The sequence below is a fragment of the Triticum urartu genome, chromosome 7A, assembly GCF_056163025.1.
Source record: "Triticum urartu cultivar PI428250 chromosome 7A, HENAU_Tu73, whole genome shotgun sequence".
NCBI classification, from domain to species: Eukaryota; Viridiplantae; Streptophyta; class Magnoliopsida; order Poales; family Poaceae; genus Triticum; species Triticum urartu.
The window spans coordinates 3,624,572-3,645,176 of NC_141879.1; the positions used below are offsets into that span (position 1 = coordinate 3,624,572).

The 20,605-nt window shown below is 42.6% G+C and overlaps 2 protein-coding genes and 1 pseudogene across 2 annotated transcripts; 2 read left to right on the forward strand and 1 right to left on the reverse strand.

Annotated features, from left to right (window-relative positions):
• The first annotated feature begins 3,714 nt into the window (after nucleotides 1–3,714).
• LOC147956699 (uncharacterized) lies at nucleotides 3,715–6,462 on the forward strand. Its single transcript, XM_087531422.1, has 12 exons — nucleotides 3,715–3,765; nucleotides 3,968–4,072; nucleotides 4,257–4,349; nucleotides 4,448–4,528; nucleotides 4,759–4,818; nucleotides 4,937–5,083; nucleotides 5,206–5,349; nucleotides 5,458–5,495; nucleotides 5,588–5,732; nucleotides 5,888–5,925; nucleotides 6,010–6,133; nucleotides 6,214–6,462. The coding sequence occupies exons 1-12, from the start codon at nucleotides 3,715–3,717 to the stop codon at nucleotides 6,460–6,462; spliced, it is 1,275 nt and encodes a 424-aa protein (XP_087387548.1).
• A 340-nt stretch (nucleotides 6,463–6,802) lies between these two features.
• On the reverse strand, nucleotides 6,803–12,216 carry LOC125529741 (lupeol synthase-like; annotated as a pseudogene).
• Nucleotides 12,215–15,405, forward strand: LOC147956700 (uncharacterized). The gene is made up of 13 exons (XM_087531425.1): nucleotides 12,215–12,265; nucleotides 12,466–12,558; nucleotides 12,744–12,842; nucleotides 12,941–13,021; nucleotides 13,252–13,311; nucleotides 13,430–13,573; nucleotides 13,699–13,842; nucleotides 13,951–13,988; nucleotides 14,081–14,228; nucleotides 14,383–14,420; nucleotides 14,521–14,644; nucleotides 14,724–14,930; nucleotides 15,058–15,405. The coding sequence occupies exons 1-13, from the start codon at nucleotides 12,215–12,217 to the stop codon at nucleotides 15,403–15,405; spliced, it is 1,575 nt and encodes a 524-aa protein (XP_087387551.1).
• The last annotated feature ends 5,200 nt before the right edge of the window (nucleotides 15,406–20,605 follow it).

The following is a 20,605-nucleotide window of genomic DNA, read 5'->3' on the forward strand; positions in this document are numbered from 1 at the left end:
TCTCTTATATAGATGCATAACGAATTCATTTCTGCCAAGATTCAAAATTCATAGCGGCCACTAATTCTACACTACTTTGGTATTATTCTTAATTGATTGCCCCAAATGCAGCGAGGCAAATTACTACTCTTAATTTGAAAACTTATTATGTACTATAATTGGATGTCATTGATTTCTTGCTAATTACTACCAGGGCAAAGAGTCCATAGGCCCATGTGTGAAAATGTGGATTAGAAGGGAGATGTACAACATCTTTTTGCTGCTAGTTGTTATTTAGGGATGTCTTAGCCCAAGAGGCCATCGGGCCATCTGTGGAAATATGGGTTGGTACGAATGGATGATAAGATCACTACTAGAATGGATAGTAACGCATGGTAAAAATTGAAGCAGCTACAAGATGAACACCAAAAGAAAACTGTGAGTCACACGGATTAGCCATTGTACTCTTGTTTCCCCACATTTTATGGTTATATAATCCCCTGGATCAACTATGCATACCGTGTAATATTTTGACTTAATATAAAGCCATGGCTGTAAGTAAGAGAGAGAGAAAGAGAGAGACGCCATTTGCGCAAGCAACTACCGTTCTGCGTTTTGTGCTATGGGGCGGCGTGGTTTCTTATGTATGTGCCCTTCCTTCTTATGAATGTGTCTTCCCTGTCGCCTTACGACTTTAGGCTCGGCCGGTTGATGGTTGTATTGTCCTGATGTGGCCGTCCATGTGGAGCTTTGCTATGCCGGTTGGCCATACCTGCCCTCGGTTGGTGTGTGTTGGGTTGCTGTGCTGAAACATGCGTGATGAATGTTTTTGCCGCGTTGAAAGAGGCGTGATGAAGATCTAGCTTGGCTAGATGTGCGTGTTGTATGGTTTTTATCCTGGTTTCACTCATAAACCGAGTCAATCTTCTACCTGAACATGATTGGGGTGCAGCTTATGTGCACTTCCGTAAAAAAGCCAACACTCAAGAGAACGTGTCGTTCATGAAAGGTGTACCATGCCAGCTTTCCTTTAAAATAAAAATAAAGAAGCTCTGCTCGGTGTTGAGGTACAAACCTTCTCAGCAGAAATTATATATCTGGCAAAATGGAAGCTGCAGATAAATTAACTCTACGTTTCACCCGTCAAAGACTTCGAAGTGTAGAAAAGGTGAGTAGTTTTTTTGCAGCTTAGGTATGGTGTTATTGTTAGTGTTGAAGAAGAACAAACATGCCCAATTGCCCATACATAGAGGCAAGGTGATCAATCACTGGAGTCCACCATTTGGTGTAATCCGCTTTGATGTTATTCAGAGCTATGACACATTGCTCATAGTCATCCTCTGGTCTGGAGAGTCACTGAAGCAGAGCAAACCCAGCTCAAATATCGGTGTAAGAAAGCTTTCAAAACTATAGCTTGAGAAAGATCCTTGCAATAGTTGATCATGCACAACACGGATAAGCTTTGTAGGGAATTCCTCAATAACTCACAGCCCAAGGGTTAGATATCCAGTAAAAATCTCATATATGTGTCTCCTTTTAGTGAAGACTTCAAGGAGCATGATGCCATAGCCGAAGACGTCACTCTTCCGTGATGCCTTTCCAAGAGTCCCATACTTTTGCTCAAGGAGTTAACAAAAAAAATTAAGGAGGACCGACGAACCCTAGTAAATTTGTGGCTTAACAAGAACATGATTAAATAACTTTAATTAAAAGTGTTTATCTAAGCAGGTACCTGGTGCCTTGTAGCCAACTGTTCTAAGCATGCTTGCAGATATCATGCAGTTGTCATCGTGTAGCAACAGCCTTGCAATGCCAAAGTCTACCACATGCGTTGTCATGTATTGGTCAATTTGTAGTCCCTCGTGTTAAGTTTCATGCACTAGCCAACGCAACCAAAAGTCTGAACTGATGGAAAGGGCTAGCGCATTCCACATATACTGTAACACCCCATCTCACATGTGACGGGGAAGACAAGTCAACACGTGCAACCGGAAGAGAGCGACGACGCGCGAAACTCACGTATGACTCAAGAGGCCCCTACGTGGACACAAAGGGGGGCTACTAGCAATTTTGCGAAAGCCAGGACTTGAACTCAAGACCTTGGACTCTAATACCATGTTAAGCTTCATGCACTAGCCAACGCAAGCAAAAGTCCGAACTGATGGAAAGGGCTAGTGCAATCCATATATATTGTAACACCTCGGAACGACGGGCTGAAAGTCACTTGGTTCCACCGAGCCACTCTTCAGAGAGCGGCTTGGATGTTGATGGGGAGGACGAATCCTTCTTCTTGACGGCAGTAAGGATCGAGCGCCACTGGCTTCTTGACTGGCGACATTGTCTGCCTGGCTAGCGACACGACGGGGATGCCAACTCCTTCTTCACGCCGCACCTAGTTTGGATGCTCCGATTGCGCGGAGGGGGCGGCGGCACCTCTTTTAAGTGGTGTTCGATTTGCACGTCACACAGTTGCGTGGAGTGGATGGTGGTGTAGGACCCTGGTCAATCAATGATGACCGTAGCACCTCCTCCATCTAAGTGGTGAATTTGTCGTCCGCCGCCGCCGCCACGATGAGCAAGGTTGGTTTCTGCTCCTCAGCGCCCAAGGAGATCAACCCCACCTTCACAGTGGATGGGCCCGTGGATGACGATATTCCCAACGATCGTGGGTGATGACTCTAAATAGATCTAGAGCTCGCCCCACCCCGGATCATGTGTCTTGGTAGCCACCACGCCTGGTTCTTATTGGTTTTCGTCTCCTTGACCATGGCGGCGGCCGGCAATATGGTGGTGTGCGGTGGCCGGTGGATGCGTAGGAGAAGAGAAGGAGTGCGTGGATAGGATTTGCATGGAGGAGGCTGGCCGGCTTTAAAATCAAAGTAGACTTTTCGGTTGCCGCACCGCCGTGAATGCAGGTAGGGGCCATTCCAGTCACCTGGTGTGAATGCATGGAGGGTTCTAGAGCCGGACGGTTGGAAAAGGATTTTTGGTAGTCCGGGTTGTCGAAGTCTGACATGGCGGACGCCTCCCTAAAGCTCCCTTGATTTAGGGCCGGCTTGTGCGATTTGGAACATACGGACTTGTCCGGCTTGATTTTTTTTACGAGAAAATTTCAATCTATTCATCTTCAATCATGGTAGTACAAAAAACAACAGAAGTAATAAAAATTACAACTATGACCGTGGACCACCTACCGATGACTACAAGCATTGGAGCAAGCCGAAGGTGCGCCACCATCATCGCCCCTCCCTCAATAGTCCGGCTCGATTTGGTGATCTGTGTTGGATGCTTGAAAAGTGTCGGCAGAGTCTCATGAGAGTATTTGCAGGCGTTTTAGTAATCCACGTTGGAGATGCCCTTGTATGTAGAATCAATCGACTGTATTTTTCGCAACAAAAAGAAAAGAGAATCAATCAACGGTACGTCTGATATGATGCTGAGTTGCTGACACAAACGGTAATGAACCAGCCAACAAGTACGGAAGGATCCTCGATTATTTTTTGGAAAACATACTATATATATCCGCCGCATGCATGGGATGGCAACAAATCCTCTGATTTCCAGCTCGTTTTGAGAGCTTTTGAACGCTTTGGATTTTTGTAAACTAACTAAATTCCCGTCAATCACTCTAGCCGGCCGCACAACGGTCAATTGCTGGCTCCGTTCCGTTAAGTAGTACCGTCTTTCTCTTCCTCCTTCCGTTGTGCAGCACCAACACCAAACACAGGCATAGCCATGGCGATGATAGTCTTCGATGCATGGAATTCCACGCATGAACATGAACATGTATGTATCATTCATCCATGCCTTTGTCTTATCTCCTTCCTGTCCTTTATTTACTTATGGTTAATTATTCATCTGGCCGGACGCTTCTCCTCTCATCAATGTTTTGGATCTTTATTATCTGCAAAAAAAATGTTTTGGATCTTTATTCTGAATTTAAATTCTTGCCAAGAAATGGTAACAAAAAGAGTTTTTACGTTCGCAGGACAAGGGGCTCGCGCTCGCTATTATCGCTGACCAGCAGAATATGGGGGTTGACGAATGCGATGATCCAGAGAGCGAGGTCCACTATGTACCTCTCAGTGTAAGTGTTCGCCTGCTGTACTTCAGATTAGATAGAATCTTGATTTTCCCAGCAAAAAAAAACTAGATTCATGATTTTGTAACGAATAAGTGCGTGACTTCTTGACTGGTCTAATTAACCTCATCGTGAGGATGCGAGGCCCGATTTTTTGTGACCAAATGATGACAATTTTTTTTTATGATCGGAGGAGGAGCTTGCGCTCACCACTATTGCTGGCCAACAGCCCATGGCGGCTGACAAATGCGGTGATCCAGAGAGCGAGGTCGACTTTGTCCCTCTCAGAGTAAGTGTTTTCTTCAGATTAAATAGTCATGATTTTGTAACATATATGTATGTATAAGCGCATGACTTCTTGATCAATCTAAACCTCATTTGTGACAGGTCGTGAGGCCGGATGATGAGCAGCCAAAGCGTCCCGGCGGGCGGGTTAAAGTGTGTGCACATAAACCTAAAAAGAAGAAAGTAAGTTGATACACTCCCGAAATACATTCTTGTGTTTTCTCTTGTGATATTGGGGAAAATTAGACCAGTAAACAGAGCTTCCAGTCGTATTTCTGAACTCACAATACTTCAGCTTGGATTATCAAATCTTTTACCTTCTTCTTTTCTGCGGGTGGTCATCTTTTACCTTCAGCCGCATACAAAAATAGATCTTGAGTTTGATGTTCTACTTTCACTGGTTATCTTGATAGGTGAAGAGAACACGGCTGGCAGATTCCAAGAGTGACAAGGGTGATAATTTTGCGCCAATGGTAAGAACGGGATATCGAAATTTGGTTCATCGAGGCATTTTTGTATTCAACGCTTGAAAGAAACACATGTCCGTATATCATGTCTGTTTAGGAAGTAGATTGTGTACTTGTGTTACAGGGGAAGAGAGGGAGGCCGACACGCGCCAAGTCTGCTAAGAGCAAGACGTGGTGTAACCCGGAATTTGTTTACGGCGACAACATCAACATTAGTAGCAGTAGTGAGAGCGATAGCGAGGGAAACAAAGATGCTGATTATAATCCTGCGGTATGGTCATATATGGACCATTTTAAATTGCTTGATTTAAGCCTTTTGTCATTCAAATCTTGATAACAGTTGTTTGTAAGCAGATTAATTTTTATGAAGTAATTTGTGTACTTGTGTTACAGAGGAAGACAGGTAGGCTGGTACACGCCAAGTCTGTCAAGAGTAATATGTGGCGTAAACCGGAGTTTGTTTACGATGACAACCTCGACATTAGCAGTAGTGGGAGCGTGATTGAGGGAAACAAAGATGGTGATTATGATCCGATGGTAAGGTCATTATATATCAGACTCATTTCGTGAAATGATAAGAAAACAAATGTTCGTAAGTACAGGTTAATATGTATGTCAAACTAAGAACATGTTTTGATTTGACAGGCATCCGACATTTATGGCCACCCAAAGAAATGTGCAAGGTACTTCCATCTCGTTGATTTTTTTATGAGTGGAGTGTCATAAAAATAAAAGACCTCGGGTGTGTTTGACTCACAACCGAATCTTCGAACAGAAGATCTCGACGGAGGCCAGCACGCGCCAAGTCGGCTAAGAGCAAGATGTGGCGTAAACCAGAGTTTCTTAACAGCGGCAACATTAACATTAGTAATGGTGAGAGCGAGAGCGAGAGAAACAAAGATGATGGTTATTATCCGACGGTAAGGTCCTACATGGATCATTTAAAATTTCTTGATTTCAGAGATTTTCTTCATTCAAAGCTTGAAAGAATTACAGGTTCATATATAAAACAGAACAAATGTTTCCAACCAGATTAATATGTATGTCAAACTAAGCACATGTTTTGGTTTGACAGGCACCTGACGCTGATGGCCACCGCCAGAAATATGCAAGGTATTTCATCTGAGTAGAGTGCTTTAAAATAAAAGATCTCGAGCGTGTTTGACTCGCGCACCTGAATCTTCAAATGAATTATAGCTCCCATGACATACGTGGCTCTGCTTTCGAAAGAGCTTCGGAGGTAATGAAGAAATTGGCAGGAAGAGGAGCAAGCTTCATCAAGCTTATGCAACCCTCACATGTCGATAGGGTTTTCTGGCTTGTAAGTTTATTTTTTGGAGGTTCGTTAGCTTCCTTTTTTTGGTAACTCCATATTTGAATTTCTCGTTGTTCCTCCCCTAGGGTATCCCGCATAAATTTTGCAAAGAGCATCTTCCGGAGAAAGACACTCTGATGACCCTACAAGGTGAAGAAGGACGGAGTTACAATGCAAACTACCTTGTCGCTAGGGATGGACTTAGCGGCGGGTGGAAAAACTTTGCGGAAAGGCATAGCCTTAAGGTCGACGACACCCTCGTCTTTCGACTTGTGAGCTCGGAAATGGCTTTAGAGAGAAAAGATCATCCGGTTGTTTTTAAGAGTTTTCCATAATAATAATAATAATAATAATAATAATAATAATAATAATAATAATAATAATAATAATAATAATAATAATAATAATAAATCAACAAGCTACTGCAATAGGTTAACTAATACTAAAAATATATGGAATACCAGTACTAATAATAATTAATTCACAGTACTATGCAGTACAGTACACAACTATCTGTACCATTGTGCACTAATAATTAATTGCATAAAGTACACAACAAGCTACTGTATCAATAATTAATTATTTAATAGTACTAATACATCTGCATAACAATGATTGTACAAAAAAAATTGGGGAATCATGTACAATTTACAACAAAATAATGAATCGATTACAACAGATAATATTCTGTACCATGTTCATATATGCACACCACCTATAATTACTCGACTATCTTCTTGTTTCTTCCTTCAAGACATACAAATCTTCTCTTTCTTTCAAGAAATCACTTTCAGCCTGCCGGGTTCATAGGGTAGCATTGCCAGCAGAGGAGCATAATTCAGTTTCTCCAAACCCGAAGTAACTAATTTAGTCGGAGCAAAGTACCAATCTATGATACTCTCCAAGGGCCCATATGGGGAATATATTGCGATAAGCCATATAACATAAGGGGCCATTCTTCAAGAAACTTCCAATCATTTCCTGCATAATAACATACAAATTATAGCATTTAATTATAGCATTATAAGATAAGAATATAGGATTTTGGATCAAATTGTAGTATAAGTGTATAACACATGGTACATTGTAGCAGTTAGTTACCTCCTGAGGGAAATCACCATTGCCGAGTTGCATGTTCATGATAAGTCCTGCTGCTTTGTGCAAAGGAGATGCATCTCTTTCGGCCTGAACTTCGAAGAAAAGCTAGAATTAATTCAATACTTCATAATTCAATGGAATTAATTAGAACCTGAACCTTGAAGTTATCCTATAATTTTTTTTCCAAGATCAGAAGCTATACTATAGATTGGTTCGATTATTCTGGAGCTAAAGGTGCATTAACTCCATGGTAGTTCTTTGGAATTTGACATTTGGAGAGAGAAAGAGAAGTGAACACCTGTCCAGCTTTCATTAGCGCCAACATCGCCCATGCGGTGTTGACTATGTGTGATTTCTCCCCATCTAGGTTCGTGTAAGCCTGTTTAGAATTTGAGATGACATGTGTGATCAGTTACCATAGGAAGTGCATGTGTTTTTGCCAGTATCTTGTTTCAAGGTATATTGAAGAAAGAAATGAAGAAAGAATAACCCCGTAAAACAAGAAAAAAAAAGGAAGAAGAAAGAATAAAGAATATTTTCTTTGTCAGGATCCTTGATTTTCTCAAAGATGTGAGCACTTTCTGTTCATCAACATAAGAAGTCATTCGATGGCGTTTACCTTGGTTGTGGATGAAAGATGACTCTCACCCCATCCACCATTCCTTAGCTGCTTCGATAATAGAAACTGGCAAGCCTTCCGAATGTAGGTGCTGTTATTGTTAACACTGTCCAACTGCTGATAGGCCCTCTATAGCAAACCATGTGCCATATGTGAAGCAAACACCCCATGATCCAAACCTGCAAAATAACTTAATGACCATCGATTGCTAATTTCTCCATCAAGAGAAGTTGCAGCATTTTGCCAAAAGTTCAATATGTGACCATTTTCTTGTTTAGTTAGCTAATGAAAGGTAGCAATGTGTCAAGAACACACCTTCTCCTTGTTAATACTTATAAACACTAGATTTCTTTTGATAGTAGACTGACCATGAACCGTCCTCATTCTGTGACTTCTCGATGAATTCTGTCGCTCTCCTGATGCACTGTTCTATTTCATCTTCCCGATGCACGGGGTATTTTTGCCGAAACAGGGCCAATGCTTGGATGACCGACGAGGTACACTCGACGTACCTGTGATATGTATGCGTATTAATATTGAGTCACATGCAAGAGCTATTGCTAAGAAAAGTTGTAGATTTCTTACTGATGCTCCACCATGATGTCTGCATATATCTCTGTCATGTTTAAATTCTGAAAAAGGGAAAAAAATATTAAAAGTCTCATTACCCAATGTTAAATTGAGTTTCCTAAACTCCAAATAATAATAGCATGAAGTGCAGGTGTTTTACAAGACACTTGCCTCCATCCAAGGATGTGTACGAGCTAGCTCCCAAGTTCCATAGCCACCATTAGGATTCTGCAGACAACCTACTAGTGTCAAATCATTTTTACACAACCTGACAGAACTTGCACATAAGAGTAGACATTGCTTGTACTGAATCTGCCTTTCGTTACCAGTCATATGGCCTTAGTGCTGAATTATTCACTAGCATCAAACTGAAAACTAACATTTACCCAACTTTACGGACATGCCCCTGTCTATGCACAGACCAAAATATAGAATCTGAAGTACAACATGTGTTTCCACACCTGTAAAGATAATAATATGTTCACTGCATCATGGAAGCGGCATGTTTCCATCTGATCACCCACGATATCTGACGGAAACTTTGAGAGCAGTAACAGAGCCTGAAACAGAGGAATTACAAAAGCCTGAAAGGCTGAAACAAAATGAAATGCAATACTTTGTAGTAGCAAAATGAAAGGCATGTTTCCATTTTAGTTCTGTCCACCTTATTTTGCATCTTTAGTTAATTTGATATCGCACCTTAAGAGCTTCTGCTGTGCAATCTGAAACTTGCCAGCCCTGATCCGCAACCTGGAAGGCCCATCCTCCTTCAGAAATGTGACGGTACTTTCTGGCGAAGTCACCTGAAGGATTGTCCACAATCTTAACAAAATTAAGTTAGTAGGGTTAGGGATTAAGTCAAGATAAATATAAGTAACAAGATTCAATTCTGGAAAATTAATACCTGGGATGCTTTTATGAAATGGTGTGCTTTCTTGAGAGTGCTTCCAAATTCCTCTGCAACATCACCCGCTAATATCGCTTGTACGGCGAAAGCGACATCCCATGATTGACCTGCACACACCTTTTGAATGAACAATGAAGTTGTGTAACATCAGTTAGTTTGTGCACAAATTTCAATTTGACTGAGATGCATTTTAAATTGGAAGGATATATTCGCCCTGTATATTACAGAAACAAGAGTCATTAAAATTTACCCGCACTTTCATCCCATCTTCGCCGAGCCATAGGAAATCAGCAACTCTAGCCAAGTGGTGCTTGAATGCATCTGAATTGGGATTCTCAGACCAACAGCATAACATGGATAATGCCTGTAATAATGTTTATTCTTTGTGAGGAAATGACGTTCATTTACAGCTCACTGAAAATCAGCACTGAATTATTTTGATAAGACCTCCGCAAGCCTTACCTTTTGCGCGGCGCCGATGCAGATATACCGTGAAATATCATCTTTGTATTTCAGGAAATCAGCAATTTGTCGTAGAGCTTTTCGTCTCATGTAGGAAACTGGCCAACATGCCAGAAAAGGTTCACCGAAACTGTAAAGGCAATCGGCCAAGCATTCTTGGAGCCAGGTATGTGGATGATAGGCATCTTCCTGCATTTGAATTCATAATCTGTTGTCACCAATCCTTTAAAACTGAACAAGAAATTCACTGACAGTTTATTCTAGTTGTGAGGACAGATTGTAACTGTGACAGATCAGAACAAGAAATAGTTCAAGAACCTATGATGCACTTCACTCCAAGAGAATAATGCTCAGTAAATTTCAAAGATGTGGCATCAATGGGAGAGAATCTGAGCAAATATCTTCTTGATGTTAGGTGGTCGGTGACGTTGACTCAGGACGAGGGCTTGCGGAAGAGGAGCCCCTTCTGGATGTAGTTGTAGGAGAGTGTGGCGGCTCATTTGGATGCACCGGCGGCTTTGCGATCATGAGACCATCAAGTTTCATGCACTAGCCAACGCAACCAAAAGTTCGAACTGATGGAAAGGGCCTAGCGCAATCCACGTATACTGTAACACCCCATCTCACGTGTGACAGGGAAGACAAGTCAACACGTGCAACCGGAAGAGAGCGACGGCGCGCGAAACTCACGTATGACTCAAGAGGCCTCTACGTGGACACAAAGGGGGGCTACCAGCAATTTTGCGAAAGCCAGGACTTGAACTCAAGACCTTGGACTCTGATACCATGTTAAGCTTCATGCACTAGCCAACGCAAGCAGAAGTCCGAACTGATGGAAAGGGCTAGTGCAATCCATATATATTGTAACACCTTAGAACGACGGGCTGAAAGTCACTTGGTTCCACCGAGCCACTCTTCAGAGAGCGGCTTGGATGTTGATGGGGAGGACGAATCCTTCTTCTTGACGGCAGTAAGGATCGGGCGCCACTGGCTTCTTGACTGGCGACATTGTCTGCCCGGCTAGCGACACGACGGGGATGCCAACTCCTTCTTCATGCCGCACCTAGTTTGGATGCTCCGATTGCGCGGAAGGGGGGGCGGCACCTCTTTTAAGCGGTGTTCGATTTGCACGTCACACAGTTGCGTGGAGTGGATGGTGGTGTAGGACCCTGGTCAATCAATGATGACCGTAGCACCTCCTCCATCTAAGTGGTGAATTTGTCGTCCGCCGCCGGCGCCACGATGAGCAAGGTTGGTTTCTGCTCCTCATCGCCCAAAGAGATCAACCCCACCTTCACAGTGGATGGGCCCGTGGATGACGATATGCCCAATGATCGTGGGTGATGACTCTAAATAGATCTAGAGCTCGCCCCACCCCGGATCATGTGTCTTGGTAGCCACCACGCTTGGTTCTTATTGGTTTTCGTCTCCTTGCCCATGGCGGCGGCCGGCAATATGGTGGTGTGCGGTGGCCGGTGGATGCGTAGGAGAAGAGAAGGAGTGCGTGGATAGGATTTGCATGGAGGAGGCTGGCCGGCTTTAAAATCAAGGTAGACTTTTCGGTTGCCGCACTGCCGTGAATGCAGGTAGGGGCCATTCCAGTCACCTGGTGTGAATGCATGGAGGGTTCTAGAGCCGGACGGTTGGAAAAGGATTTTTGGTAGTCCGGGTTGTCGGAGTCTGACATGGCGGACGCCTCCCTAAAGCTCCCTTGATTTAGGGCCGGCTTGTGCGATTTGGAACATACGGACTTGTCCGGCTTGATTTTTTTTACGAGAAAATTTCAATCTATTCATCTTCAATCATGGTAGTACAAAAAACAACAGAGGTAATAAAAATTACAACTATGTCCGTGGACCACCTACGGATGACTACAAGCATTGGAGCAAGCCGAAGGTGCGCCACCATCATCGCCCCTCCCTCAATAGTCCGGCTCGATTTGGTGATTTGTGTTGGATGCTTGAAAAGTGTCTGGCAGAGTCTCATGAGAGTATTTGCAGGCGTTTTAGTAATCCACGTTGGAGATGCCCTTGTATATAGAATCAATCGACTGTATTTTTCGCAAAAAATCAACTGTATTTTTCGCAACAAAAAGAAAAGAGAATCAATCAACGGTACGTCTGATATGATGCTGAGTTGCTGACACAAACGGTAATGAACCAGCCAACAAGTACAGAAGGATCCTCTGATTATTTTTTGGAAAACATACTATATATATCCGCCGCATGCATGGGATGGCAACAAATCCTCTGATTTCCAGCTCGTTTTGAGAGCTTTTGAACGCTTTGGATTTTTGTAAACTAACTAAATTCCCGTCAATCACTCTAGCCGGCCGCACAACGGTCAATTGCTGGCTCCGTTCCGTTAAGTAGTACCGTCTTTCTCTTCCTCCTTCCGTTGTGGAGCACCAACACCAAACACAGGCATAGCCATGGCGATGATAGTCTTCGATGCATGGAATTCCACGCATGAACATGAACATGTATGTATCATTCATCCATGCCTTTATCTCATCTCCTTCCTGTCCTTTATTTACTTATGGTTAATTATTCATCTGGCCGGACGCTTCTCCTCTCATCAATGTTTTGGATCTTTATTATCTGCAAAAAAATGTTTTGGATCTTTATTCTGAATTTAAATTCTTGCCAAGAAATGGTAACAAAAAGAGTTTTTACGTTCAAGGTGCTCGCGCTCGCTATTATCGCTGACCAACAGAATATGGGGGTTGATGAATGCGATGATCCAGAGAGCGAGGTCCACTATGTACCTCTCAGTGTAAGTGTTCGCCTGCTGTACTTCAGATTAGATAGAATCTTGATTTTCCCAGCAAAAAAAAACTAGATTCATGATTTTGTAACGAATAAGTGCGTGACTTCTTGACTGGTCTAATTAACCTCATCGTGAGGACGTGAGGCCCGATTTTTTGCGACCAAATGATGACAATTTTTTTATGATCGTAGGAGGAGGAGCTTGCGCTCACCACTATTGCTGGCCAACAGCCCATGGCGGCTGACAAATGCGGTGATCCAGAGAGCGAGGTCGACTTTGTCCCTCTCAGAGTAAGTGTTTTCTTCAGATTAAATAGTCATGATTTTGTAACATATATGTATGTATAAGCGCATGACTTCTTGATCAATCTAAACCTCATTTTTGACAGGTCGTGAGGCCGGATGATGAGCAGCCAAAGTGTCCCGGCGGGCGGGTTAAAGTGTGTGCACATAAACCTAAAAAGAAGAAAGTAAGTTGATACACTCCCGAAATACATTCTTGTGTTTGCTCTTGTGATATTGGGGAAAATTAGACCAGTAAACAGAGCTTCCAGTCGTATTTCTGAACTCACAATACTTCAGCTTGGATTATCAAATCTTTTACCTTCTTCTTTTCTGCGGGTGGTCATCTTTTACCTTCAGCCGCATACACAAATAGATCTTGAGTTTGATGCTCTACTTTCACTGGTTATCTTGATAGGTGAAGAGAACGCGGCTGGCAGATTCCAAGAGTGACAAGGGTGATAATTTTGCGCCAATGGTAAGAACGGGATATCGAAATTTGGTTCATCGAGGCATTTTTGTATTCAACGCTTGAAAGAAACACATGTCCGTATATCATGTCTGTTTAAGAAGTAGATTGTGTACTTGTGTTACAGGGGAAGAGAGGGAGGCCGACACGCGCCAAGTCTGCTAAGAGCAAGACGTGGTGTAACCCGGAGTTTGTTTACGGCGACAACATCAACATTAGTAGCAGTAGTGAGAGCGATAGCGAGGGAAACAAAGATGCTGATTATAATCCTGCGATATGGTCATATATGGACCATTTTAAATTGCTTGATTTAAGCCTTTTGTCATTCAAATCTTGATCACAGTTGCTTGTAAGCAGATTAATTTTTATGAAGTAATTTGTGTACTTGTGTTACAGAGGAAGACAGGTAGGCTGGTACGCGCCAAGTCTGTCAAGAATAATATGTGGCGTAAACCGGAGTTTGTTTACAATGACAACCTCGACATTAGCAGTAGTGGGAGTGAGACTGAGGGAAACAAATATGATGATTATGATCCGATGGTAAGGTCATTATATATCAGACTCATTTCGTGAAATGATAAGAAAACAAATGTTCGTGAGTACAGGTTAATATGTATGTCAAACTAAGAACAGGTTTTGATTTGACAGGCATCCGACATTGATGGCCACCCAAAGAAATGTGCAAGGTACTTCCATCTCGTTGATTTTTTTATGAGTGGAGTGTCATAAAAATAAAAGACATCGAGTGTGTTTGACTCACAATCGAATATTCGAACAGAAGATCTCGAGGGAGGCCAACACGCGCCAAGTCGGCTAAGAGCAAGATGTGGCGTAAACCAGAGTTTGTTAACAGCGACAACATTAACATTAGTAGCAATGGTGAGAGCGAGAGCGAGAGAAACAAAGATGATGATTATGATCCGACGGTAAGGTCCTACATGGATCATTTAAAATTTCTTGGTTTAAGACATTTTCTTCATTCAAAGCTTGAAAGAATTACATGTTCATATATAAACAAAACAAATGTTTCCAAGCAGATTAATATGTATGTCAAACTAAGCACATATTTTGGTTTGACAGGCACCTGACGCTGATGGCCACCGGCAGAAATATGCGAGGTACTTCATCTCTTATTTGTTTTTTTCGTGAGTAGAGTGCTTTAAAATAAAACATCTCGAGTGTGTCTGACTCGCGCACCAATCTTCCAATAAATTACAGCTTCCATGACACACGTGGCTCTGCTTTCGAAAGAGCTTCCGAGGTAATGAAGAAATTGGCAGGAAAAGGAGCAAGCTTCATCAAGCTTATGCAACCCTCACACGTCGATGGGGTTTTCTGGCTTGTAAGTTTATTTTTTGGAGGTTCGTTAGCTTCCTTCTTTGGTATCTCTGTATTTGAATTTCTCGTCGTTCCTCCCCCAGGGTATCCCGCGTAAATTTTGCAAAGAGCATCTTCCGGAGAAAGACACTCTGATGACCCTAGAAGATGAAGAAGGACGGAGTTACAATGCAAACTACCTTGTCGCTAGGGATGGACTTAGCGGCGGGTGGAAAAACTTTGCGGAAAGGCGTAGCCTTAAGGTCGACGACACCCTCGTCTTTCGACTCGTGAGCTCGGAAAAATTCAAGGTGAGTTGTTTCATCAATTTCCATATGACATTCCTTTTGTGATATTTCTTTGTCAAATGCATGGCAGCAGCAGTGCCCATTGATTCTTTTAGTGATTTCATTATTGGCAACTGCCTATTGTTTTCAGGTGTATATAGTAAGAGAGAATGAGCTAACGACAACTGATGATGATGTCAACTCCAAGGACGAGGATCTAAAGGTTACTACCGAGGGCAACAGCACAAGAGCCAACGATGGCAGCAACAACGAGATCGACCTAGCAGCAGCCAATGATGTTGGGCCGCCGTCGGTGGAGAATATGAGACTGGGAGCCCTCGCGTGGAAGATGGCGACTGTCCAGGATGCTCTCAGGGCGGTGAATGAGGAGGTGGAGGAGCTGGAGTTGAGCGTGGAGAAGGTCGCGCAGGCTGTACGGCGGATAGCGACCCCACTAGGTGGGAAGGTTGTGACTTGTGAGATTGAGGCCAGAAGATGAAGCAATGACATGCAAAGTTTAGTTGGCACTCTTACAAGCTACACTGACTTCATCTTCAGAGACTTGTCAAGTTTCTGCTCACATGCTAATAATTAGTGGCCCCACATCCAATCACTCAAGCAAAGCAATGTCAGAAGCATGTATGGTCCACTTGAGTAGTTCAGCATGTCTTGTGCCCTCTGTTTCAGTCTTTAATATCTCTTCTCTGAAATCCAATAGAGATATTAATCTCCTAACATGCATGTGTGAGCAGGAGCTGACAGCTAAATCAGATTGCTTTAGTTGTATAAACTGTGTTCCCCTTTCAAGTTCTTTGCAAGTTTCTTTTTACTGGTCGGAAATTCTGGAAACCGAGACTGTTTTTCCGCTCTCTCCCAGCCTCAAGTATTTACCAACCTGCCATGAATTGCCAATTCTCAGTCTAAGTATTTGAAACAATGCCGGTGGTCAAGGTCTGACTACATGTCCAAATCAACAGCAAAATATTCTCCTATGTGTGTCCTATTAGTAGTAGCAAACAAAGTACCATGCATGCCAAGTGGCATTGCATAGTAGTTAGTACTAGGAAGGAGGTGGAGCAAATTTCATCTCATAAGGATGATGAAGCAAATTTCTTCGTCTTTCACTTGTGGCCATTCAAAGTCGAGAAATAAACCATGCATATTACTGTCGTGCTAAGACATAACAAATCAAATCAGAATTGACAAGCAGCAGAGCAGAGTGGTTACATACATGAATCATGATACAAGCCTTGTTCGCCGGTGCCGGCACAGGTAGCAGCGCATCCGGGGTGATGGCGGCCCAGAACTCCTTGTCCTGCTCGAGCGTCGTTATGTTCTCAGGCGTCAGAGTGAGGCTCCGCGACAATGTTGCTGCCGCCCTCCCGGCCTGGGTATAGCGATGTATTGCCGTCGAACTTGTTGGCCCTGCCGCTGCGCGCCGCCACGGGCGTCCCCCACCCCAAGTCACAGGCCCTGACGTCCTCAGCTATATCGGGATTCTCTTCGGCAAGGCTTCCAGCGCGGCTGGTACGTGTGGGGGTTTGACCGGCAGTTGCAGGCTTGGCCGGATCTACACGATGGTGTTCAAGGCCGGCGAGGTGGCAATCGGTGGTGAGGTGCTCCCGCGTGGCAGCGGCCTCACGGCGGACTACGATGGTGACTGTAAGGTCTTTGCGAGTGATACTCTCCAAGATACGGTGGTTGCTTCGACGATGTTATGCAATCTATCGACAATGGCTTGCCACAGAGGGTATGGTTGCGCAGTGGCGGCTGTCGGTTTTCTAACCCAACACATGTAGAACACATGCTTGACTTTGATTGTGATGCTTTTTGAGTACCTGGTCTCGAGCTCCGGTCTGAAAACCTAGGTCTGGCCCATGCCGGTTATACCTGGCAATGACGATGTTTTGCTGTCGTTACCTTGTTGAAGGTATTGCTCGGATATGCTTGGATTGTTTCTTCAAGGTGGAAACCTAGACTCTGCTTTTTGGTAGTTGGTTCTAGTGATGGTGATGCTCGAGCGTCGTTCCGTTCCTGAAAGCGTCGCTGTTGAAGAATCTTGATGTCCAATGTGGTGTTATGAGATAGTTGGTGTGGATATGGTTATTATCGTAGTTTGTCGATCGTGATTCAGAATGCTTCAGGACAGAATTTTTTTCTCTCGCTTAGGCATAACTTTGGCCTTATATGACACTTTGCTATTTGCCGGAGTTTTTTTTTGTGTGTGTGTGAGTGAGTTGGTGTTGGTTGTGTCAATACTAGCTACGCAGAGGCCGAGTGTGTGCTCACTATGTTTGTATTATCTGTGCTTCATTTTGAGTAATAAAATTCACCCTTTATCTCGCTTAGGTTCTCTCGTTTTCCCTCCGCCTTGGTCGGTGCACAACCTAAGATGACTTATTCACCTAGACGGAGGCAGTACAACATATGTTTCCCCAATATATTTTTTGGAAACGCTTCCCAACTAGACGATCGAACGTGAAACATCCGTCGTGTCGTATGCATGATGTGTGCCCCTGACTGAGACGTCTTGCAACAACCCTTGTTGCAAGACGCGTGGGCGGCACATGAACTAAGTTGCAGCTCCCGTAGGAAAAATGACTGTTGAGGGGATCACAACAAGGCTCGTGTTGCAAAGCGTTGAGTGCAACACGAGGGCTCAACGAGCATATCAGATACATAAAAAGGAAAAAAATATTCGGGGTTTGCAACAAGGATCGTGTTGCAAAGTGCTGAGTGCAACATGAGGATTGTCACAAAGGCACGTGTTGCAAAGTGCTAAGAGAAATAAGAGAATTGTTTTTTGCAAAGACTCAACGAGTAGATCGAAAGGCCGTCGCATTAGAAAAGAAAATGTTCGAGCGATTGCACAAGGCTCATGTTGCAAAGTGTTGACTGCAACATGAGACTTGTTGTAAAATCTCTATGAGCAGATCGGACTGCTGTCGGGCAGAAAAAGAACAAGAAAAATGTTTGGAGGGATTGCAACAAGCAGGATCGTGTTGCAAAGGGTTGAGCGCAACACGAAGCTTGCTGCAAAGTCCCAGTGTCTCATGGGGAGGGATCAGATCTCCGTTCGCGGCATCAAATGGACGACCGAGCGGTTGATCTTCTAGGATTATTATCCGATCAACGCGTATCACGCCTCATAAATTTGAGGGCCCTAGTTGATGGGATTTTGAATAATGGATTTAGCTGATTAGGTATACGGCCATATGGGCTTGGTGCCTAAAAGAAGTGGAGAGAAGTAGGGTGGGCTTTTGAGCTAAACATAAACAAATGCATACAACAAATCAATTCATTGTGTTCTGCAGCACAGTTGCTATATATTTGTTCGATGTATTGTGTCCATGCCATTGTATATACGAGACATTTATATTACATTTTGTATTTTATCTATCACGATGTTGTAGAAGAATGACTTTTGCACTAATGTGTTGTTGATGATATACTATTGTGCTATCCCTTCCAATCACTTTACTCATTTACTTCCTGATGATGGGTTCCTCAATGTTTCTCACTAAATTGGAATAGATGAAGTGGATTGAGGTGGGATTCACATGGAGAGTCCAATCTTAAGGCTTATTATTCGCCTAGAGTCGCTCCTTGTATGTTTGATTTTTCTAAGTTAGGCCTTCAATTTCACAAAATCATGACATTTTCTACATGAATATGACCCTCAAAACGTACAATGGGCCATTAATTATATGTATGAAACTCAACATAATAATAATAAATTAAGACACATATAAAAACAACATATGTTGTTATACTTTCGTAGTAACTGAAACTATGCCTAAAACGTCATATTTTGTGAACTACTCCCTCCATCCCATAATATAAGATCTTTTTCAACACTGTGTTAAAAAAGCTCTTATATTATGGGACGGAGAGAGTAGATGCCACATATTGTAATTAAACAAAGTAGAATTCGTGTTCCCATTTACCATATGACTTGGTTTTCTGTGCAACTTTTTTGTATATTCCGAGCTATATGTAGCAAACTAAGTGTTCCTTATATATATTATGTATGTCCATGAGTCCATTTAAGCACGATTAAATATCTCAAAGGGGGTGTGGAAAATCAAGTGTGTAAAGCATTTTGTTCCTAGACCATACAAGCCATAGTCTAGGTGCAATTCAATAGAGCATTCTAGAGCAAACGAGTGTATGTTGCCAATGGTGCATGGTTTAGTGGATCCTATTTTCACTAGTTTTCTTCATTTCTTTTCTCGGTTTTCAATGGTTTTCTGTTCTTTTTTTCTATGATTTCTTTTCAGTTCCTTTGTTTCTTTTCTCCATTTTAATTGGTTTTTTTTCTTTTCTTCGTTTTCTTCGGTTGTCTATTTCCTTTTTGCATTTTTCCCCCATTTTTCTTTGTTTCTTTCTCAATTTTCACTGTTTTCATTCGTTTTTGTTAGTTTTCTTCTATATTTCTTTTCCTTTTTAGGGTTTATTTGTTTCTTTTTTGGGTTTGATTTTTTTATTTCTTCTTTTCTTCGGTTTTCTATTTCTCTTTCGCATTTTTTCATTTTTCTTCGTTTCTTTCTCGATTTTCACTGTTTCACTCTTTCTTTTGTTAGTTTTGTTCTGTTTTTCTTTGCCCTTTTTATGGTTTATTTGTTTCTTTTTCAGGTTTGATTGGTTTTCTTCACTTCTTTTTGTTTCTTTTGTCATTTTCAATTGTTACTTTTATTCAACACATGTCAACTTTTTGTCGCTAGGGATGGACTTAGCGGCCGGTGGAAAAACTTTGCGGAAAAGCATAGCCATAAGGTCAGTGACGCCCTTATCTTTTGACTCGTGAGCTCAGTAAAATTCAAGGCAAGTTATTTCATCAATTTCCATATGGCATTCCTTTGTGATTATTTTTTGTCAAATGCACGGCAGAAGCAGTGCCCAATTGTCTATTGTTTTCAGGTATATACAATAAGACATAGTGAGTTGACTGACAACTAATGATGATGTCAGCTCTAAGGAAGATGATGATGTCAAGCGTAATGAGGAGGATGCAGAGTGTAATGATGATGATGGCGTCGATGGAGAAAATAAGACTACTGTCATGGATGAGAGCCCTTGCGTCGAAGATGGCTACTGTCATGGATGCTCTCAAGGCGGCGAATGAAGAGGTGGGGGAGCTGGAGTCGAGCGTGAAGAAGTTTGTGCAGGCTGTGTGGCGGATGGAAACGGCACCATGGTGACAAAAACATCACCAACTTGTGCAAATCTTGAGTAACTATCTAGGACGGTGTTTTCATGTGCACATCAGCTTCAACTTGTGCAACAGGAAAGGTGTTTTATTATGTATATGTGTGCCAAACAGCTACTGAACATCCAATTTCTCAAATCTCAATGTCATTTCTAGCGGTTCTGAACTCTTTTTTTTTTAGTGGTTGAACTTTATATATTCCACTACATGTCTTGTGTCCTCCATTTGAATCTTCAATTTCTCCTCTCCGAAAGCAGCTTTCTTAAATCCCACTGAGACCTTCATCTTCTATAATATCGTCTGTGAGTAGGAGCTAACTGCTAAATCAGAATGCTTTAGTTGTAAACTTTCCTCCCGTTTCAACTTGGACCAGCTTGCTCATCTAGAGATCTTTCAAAAACATTCCTCGTCACATTCTGGACTATATCCGCGTGTCCAAATACAGGGCCTTGGCGGTGATGGAGTCAGCCAGGTGTTTGATAACTCTCAG